The sequence below is a fragment of the Cucurbita moschata genome, unplaced genomic scaffold, assembly GCF_002738365.1.
Source record: "Cucurbita moschata cultivar Rifu unplaced genomic scaffold, Cmos_1.0 Cmo_Scf00016, whole genome shotgun sequence".
NCBI classification, from domain to species: domain Eukaryota; kingdom Viridiplantae; phylum Streptophyta; class Magnoliopsida; order Cucurbitales; family Cucurbitaceae; genus Cucurbita; species Cucurbita moschata.
This window is the reverse complement of record NW_019268532.1, coordinates 820,881-826,880: the sequence shown is the minus strand read 5'-3', so window position 1 is coordinate 826,880 and position 6,000 is coordinate 820,881. Positions and strand designations below refer to the sequence as shown.

The following is a 6,000-nucleotide window of genomic DNA, read 5'->3' as shown; positions in this document are numbered from 1 at the left end:
AAATTGGGCTGGTTGGATTTGACGGAGAGACTTCTCATTATGTTGTTTTGTCTCTCAACGTCATATATAACGAACTTTAAGTTATGAAAAAATTTAATTTGTTGACGAGACCTTTTAATCATTTATTCATATATATGTAATGATTATGATTGAACAAAATGAAAATGTCGGTTTTTTGTCGTCAAAACTTATAAAGTTATTTTGAGCAAAATTTCAAATAATCGTCTTTAATTATATGTCTTTTTCTTCCATAAATTATTATGTCATTTTTACGTTATAAGTTAGATTATAATAAAGACGTGAATCAAAATATAGAAATTAAGTAGACTAAAGTCTAACTATAATCTTAAATTTAATGAATAAAATATTAATTACCGTTTTAAAAAAATTATGATTTTATAATTTATTTATTTTGAGGATCCAGTCAACGAATTGGGTCAAAGGAAGACATGTGGTGCCACGTGGAGATAAAAATATGTTAGAGGGTAATGACATGGTCATCCCACATGGGATGCTGTAATCCACGTCGGCAAATAAAAGGGGCCCACCACCCTCCCATTAAATAAATAAATAAATATCCTATTGCATTAAAAGATTAAACTACCTAGGTACTCGGACTAATATGATGACATGGCAAGGCCACGTAGGTTATGATACGTTGACTTTGACACATAGATTTGCAAAAAAAAAAATTGCAATAAAGTCCCAAAATCATACATAATTATATTTGTGTCACAGTTGAAACCAATAAATTTATAATTAAAAAAAGATATTTATAAATTACTTTTGAAGTAAAAATAATATAAATTTGATAGAAAATTATAATTTTATTAAAATCTTATAATTTGGAGTGTATGGCACATACCTCAAATCCCTAGGACCATGCCCTTTTTCCACCACCATAACTCGATCAATCCAAAACACAATCATACGGCTATTATTACCTCATCATCACCATCAACTATACTACAATACACCTCAACAATTCGAATAACGTTTACCACTCAACCCAACTTAGTTTACAATTTTCATGTTGATCGAAATTTACCCGACAACAATTTTTTCTACTATAGGACCGTTATAGTTACGGCTGCTGTTCATCAGGGTTTCAGCCACCGACTCCCCTGTCATCAGGTCACTAACGTTTACAAATTTCTCAATTTTCATGATAATCTTAAAAGTACAGTGGGTTTGGTTTTTAACCTTGTTTTTGGGCTACTCAAGTTGACCCGACCAAACGAAGATCAACCTACGAATCGACCCATTTTATATTGTTAAAAAATTCAATCCAATCTTTATGGTTAGGATCGGGTCATCTGATTTGATCGAATTCTTGAGTCATATAAACACTCCAACGGTTAAAATATATATATATTAATCACTTTATTTTAAATTTGTATTTTTTATGAAAATAATATATTTTTTTATAGTAATGAATTAATCGAAATAAAAAAGAAAAAAAAAAAAGAAAAAGGACGACGCAATCACGAGAGCGTCGGCGAAACCATGACTCAACAAATAGCATGGAGAATAAGAGCCCTTGTCCGATCCGGAGTGGGTCGTTGACCACCTTTAGTTTTTTAAAATTAATTAAATAAATAAATAAAAGAAATTCATCACGGTTAATTTGGTAATTTCCAATTAAAAATATATATATATTATATATATATATATAATCCCATGTATGCGAGCGCAACGAACCTGAATAAAAAGAAAACAATAACGAAGAAGAACGTACTTGTCTTCGTCGCTTCTTGCTCTGCTTCCGATCACAATTCCGATGACATGCTCTGTTCTTTTGTCTCCGATTCCGATTCCGACTCCGATCCTTCTTCGTCTTCTTCATTGATATAAGAACTCGCCTTCGCCATTTTCTTCTTCCATTACTCAAAAACCAGTGAGAGTTTCTTCTCCAAATGGGTACTGGTTGGAGGAAAGCCTTTTGCACCACCGTCTCTCGAGATTCTGAAAAACAGAGCACTTCCTCCGCCACGTCAAATCCCAGCCCCAGAAGCTGCGTCCGATTGGGTTTCTTCAGTAACCCTTCTACTCCTCGCTCCACCTCTCGCCAGCCGCCGACCAGTCCCGGTCTCCGGTGCCGGACCACTCAAGACGCCGCCAATCACCGCCCTTCGCCGCAATGCAACACCTCCTCCTCTGCTTCTAAATCGGACAAATCCCGGCGGGGAATTGTGGGGTCGAATCCTTCTTCTCCTCGTTCTCCGCTTAAACTCTCGCTTTTCAAGAACAGCTTCAAATTCAGAGTAGGATTTCTGACAAACACTCTGTTTTTTTTTTTTTCCTTTTTTGTAATTTCTTGTTTTGGGTTTGCGTTGACTTACTCTGTTTTCCCCCAAAACAGAGTAGCTGTGGAATTTGTTTAAGTAGTGTGAAGACAGGACATGGGACGGCGATTTACACGGCGGAGTGTGCGCATGCGTTTCATTTTCCTTGTATAGCAGCTCATGTCAGAAACCACGCCGCTCTGATTTGCCCTGTCTGCAACGTCGCATGGAAAGACGTTCCTCTGCTCGCCGCCCATAAAAATCTGGGCCCATTAACGACCCAAAACGATTCCCGACCAAAAATTGAAGATAAAACCATGATTGAATCTTCCCCCAGAGCGTTTACGCCCAGACACGACCAAAAACAAGACAACCCAAAAGTGAATTCCTTGGAATTCAGATCCTACGATGACGATGAACCACTTTTGTCCCCCACTGCCGGAAGCCGGATTATCCCAATCCCGGAAGCCGATGAGAACTCCAACGGCGACGATGTGGAGGAATTTCAAGGTTTCTTTGTCGACCCAAAGCCGCCGCCGCCGCCGCTTTCGGTGAAACGTTCAGTTCAGAGGACCAATGTGCAAGTCCGGCTGCTACCTGAAGCGGCGCTGATTTCTTCCGGGCATAGCCACGAGACCTACGCGGTGGCTCTGAGGGTGAAAGCACCGCCGCCGCCTCCGTTGCATCTCTGCCATGCGCCAATTGATTTGGTGGCGGTACTGGACGTAAGCGGAAGCATGACCGGCGCTAAATTGACGATGCTTAAACGCGCTATGCGTTTGGTCATTTCTTCGTTAGGCTCGTCGGACCGTCTCGCCGTCATCGCTTTCTCGGCCACCCCCAAAAGGTTGTTGCCATTGAGGAGAATGACGGCTCAAGGCCAACGCGCTGCCCGGCGCGTGATTGACATGCTCGTCTGCAGCCAAGGAACCAGCGTGGGGGAAGCTTTGAGAAAAGCCACAAAAGTACTGGAAGACCGGCGAGAGAGAAACCCGGTTGCAAGCATCATGCTTCTATCCGACGGCCAAGATGAGCGTATCCATTCAAATCAACGGCCTGGGACACGACACGAGTCATCAACCCGGTTCGGCTATATTGAGATCCCGGTTCATGCTTTTGGGTTCGGTGAGCGAGGTGGATACTGCCATGAACCGGCGGAGGATGTCTTTGCAAAATGCGTGAGCGGTTTATTAAGCGTGGTGGTTCAAGACCTCCGTATTCAACTCGGCTTCCCGAACGGTTCATCTCCAGTTGTGATATCGGCCATATATTCCTGTACCGGGCGGCCCACGGTCTGCAGTTTGGGTTCGGTTCGGCTCGGCGACTTATACGCCGAGGAAGAAAGGGAATTACTCGTCGAGCTGAAGATTCCAACCTCGGCTACTGGGACCCACCACGTGATGACGATGCAGTGTCTGTACAAAGACCCATCAACTCAAGAAGTAGTCTACAGCCGCGAACAAGACATACTCAACGTCAACGCACGTCCTGTAGCCGTCCGATCATCCAATCCAAAGATCGAACGGCTCAGAAACACATTCATAACGACTCGCGCTATTGCAGAATCCAGGAGATTAATCGAGTACGACGATCATACGAGCGCTCATCATTTACTCGCGTCGGCGCGCTCGTTACTAATCCAAGCCGGATCGCCGGGTGCTGACGTGTACGTTCGTGAGTTGGAAGTCGAGCTGGCAGAACTCCATTGGCGGAGACAACATCAACAACATGTAATTACAACGACAGCACGTAGTAGGAGAGGCGATAAGGAAGCTCCGGCTATGGTTGACGAAAACGGTGAGCCGTTGACTCCGACGTCGGCTTGGAAGGCGGCGGAGAAGCTGGCGAGAGTGGCGATTATGAAAAAATCGTTGACGAGTAGAGTGGGGGATTTACACGGCTTTGAAAACGCTAGGTTCTAGAAAACAGAGGACTGTTCATCAAATCCACTGTCGTTCTTCGTAGCTCAGTGTATGTAGAGAATAGAAGAAATCATAAAATGGGCCCTTTCCTGTTCTTCTTATTATTATGTCATGATGAACATATGATTTAACCGTAATCGATTCGGTTTTGACGTTTTCTCGTTCAAGTTCTTTGCATTTGATTCCTTTTGTGCTTCCAAAAAGGACCCGTACTTGCGTGTTTGACAAAATGGAGATGTAACAGCCCGGGCCCACCGGTAGTAGATATTGTCCGCTTTGACCTAGTCACAATTTAAAAAAACATGTCTGTTAGGGAGAGGTTTTCACACAGTTATAAGGATATTTTGTTCTCTTCTTCAACTAACGTGAGATCTCATAATCCACTCTCTTGGGGGCTAGTGTTCTCGCTAACACACTGTTCGGTGTCTGACTTTGATACCATTTGTAATAGCCCAAGTTCAAGTTCACTGTCAGCCTCACAGTTTTATAAGGAATGTTTTGTTCCTCTCTTTAACTGATGTAGGATCTCACAGAAGCATAGGATGGGCGAGGAATGGAGGTGACCCATATCATGTTGTGTGGCCCTAAGAGGAAGGGACAGTGTGCCATAACTTGTTTAGTTCATATCAGTGAAGGGAAGAGATGGCAGTTAGGTTGGTGTGAACAATAAAATAACAGAGATTGATTGTGGGGTGGGTTGCAAACATTGGTCCACCCCTACCCTAGAGGGACACAAACATGATGGAACATGGACCTTTCTGTTCCTTTTATCTCATCATTTTTGCATGGGCCCAGGTCCACTAGTGTAAGCCTAAGCCCATGGGCCCATGAGAGAAAATGCATTGTGTCGACCGAAGAGGATGTCGACCGAATACCTAGAAATTAGGTTATAGCTTATCGAGCTGGCTATGATCGAGATGAGGCAAATTATCGTCCTGACGATCTACTAAGTCATTGTTTCCGACACTAATGATAAGTTCAAGAGAAGTGTCTTTCACATTACTGACTTAACTCTACTTACACTACCCTTTTAACTCTAAGCATTAGAGGGAAAATAAGCATTCTTTATAAGGGTATGGAAATCTCTCTCTAATAAACGTGTTTTAAAACTGTGAGACTGACGACAATACGTAACGAGCTAAAGCAAATAATATCGGTTAGCGGTGGGCTTGGACTGTTACAAATGATATTAGAGTCAGACACCGAGAAATGTGCCAACAAGGATATTGGGCTCCAAATTGGTGGATTATGAGATCCCACATCGATTGGAGAGGGGAACGAAACATTTATTATAAAGATGTGGAAACCTCTTCCTAACATATGCGTTTTAAAACTGTGAGGTTGACGACATTACGTAATGGGATAAAGCAGACAATATCTATTAGTGGTGGACTTGGGCTGTTGCAAATGGTATCAGAGCCAAACACCGAGAAGTGTGCCAGTAAGGACGTTGGGCCCCAAGGAGATGGATTGTGAGATTCCACATCAGTTGGAGAGGGGAACGAAGCATTTCTTATAAGGGTGTGGAAACCTCTTCCTATCATATGCGTTTTAAAACTGTGAGCCTAACGACAATACGTAACGAGCTAAACCAAACAATATCTGCTAGTCGTGAACTTGGGCTGTTACAAATGATATTAGAGCCAGACACCGAGAAGTGTGCCAACAAGGATGTTGGGGCACAAATGGGTAGATTATGAGATCCCACATCGATTGGAGAGGGGAACGAAGCATTTCTTATAAGGATGTGGAAACCTCTTTCTAACATATGCATTTTAAAACTGTGAGTCTGA

At 42.6% G+C, this 6,000-nt stretch overlaps 1 protein-coding gene across 1 annotated transcript; it reads left to right on the top strand.

Annotated features, from left to right (window-relative positions):
- The first annotated feature begins 1,697 nt into the window (after positions 1-1,697).
- Positions 1,698-4,374, top strand: LOC111454198. The gene is made up of 2 exons (XM_023095567.1): positions 1,698-2,264; positions 2,363-4,374. Exons 1-2 carry the CDS (start codon positions 1,917-1,919, stop codon positions 4,205-4,207), a joined length of 2,193 nt encoding a protein of 730 aa, XP_022951335.1. The 5' UTR covers positions 1,698-1,916; the 3' UTR covers positions 4,208-4,374.
- The last annotated feature ends 1,626 nt before the right edge of the window (positions 4,375-6,000 follow it).

Coding starts and splice junctions, on each gene's coding strand:
- LOC111454198 (XM_023095567.1), top strand. CDS start 1,917: ATGGGTACTGGTTGGAGGAAAGCCTTTTGCACCACCGTCTCTCGAGAT. Junction 2,265..2,362: donor AGAACAGCTTCAAATTCAGA/GTAGGATTTCTG, acceptor CCCCCAAAACAG/AGTAGCTGTGGAATTTGTTT.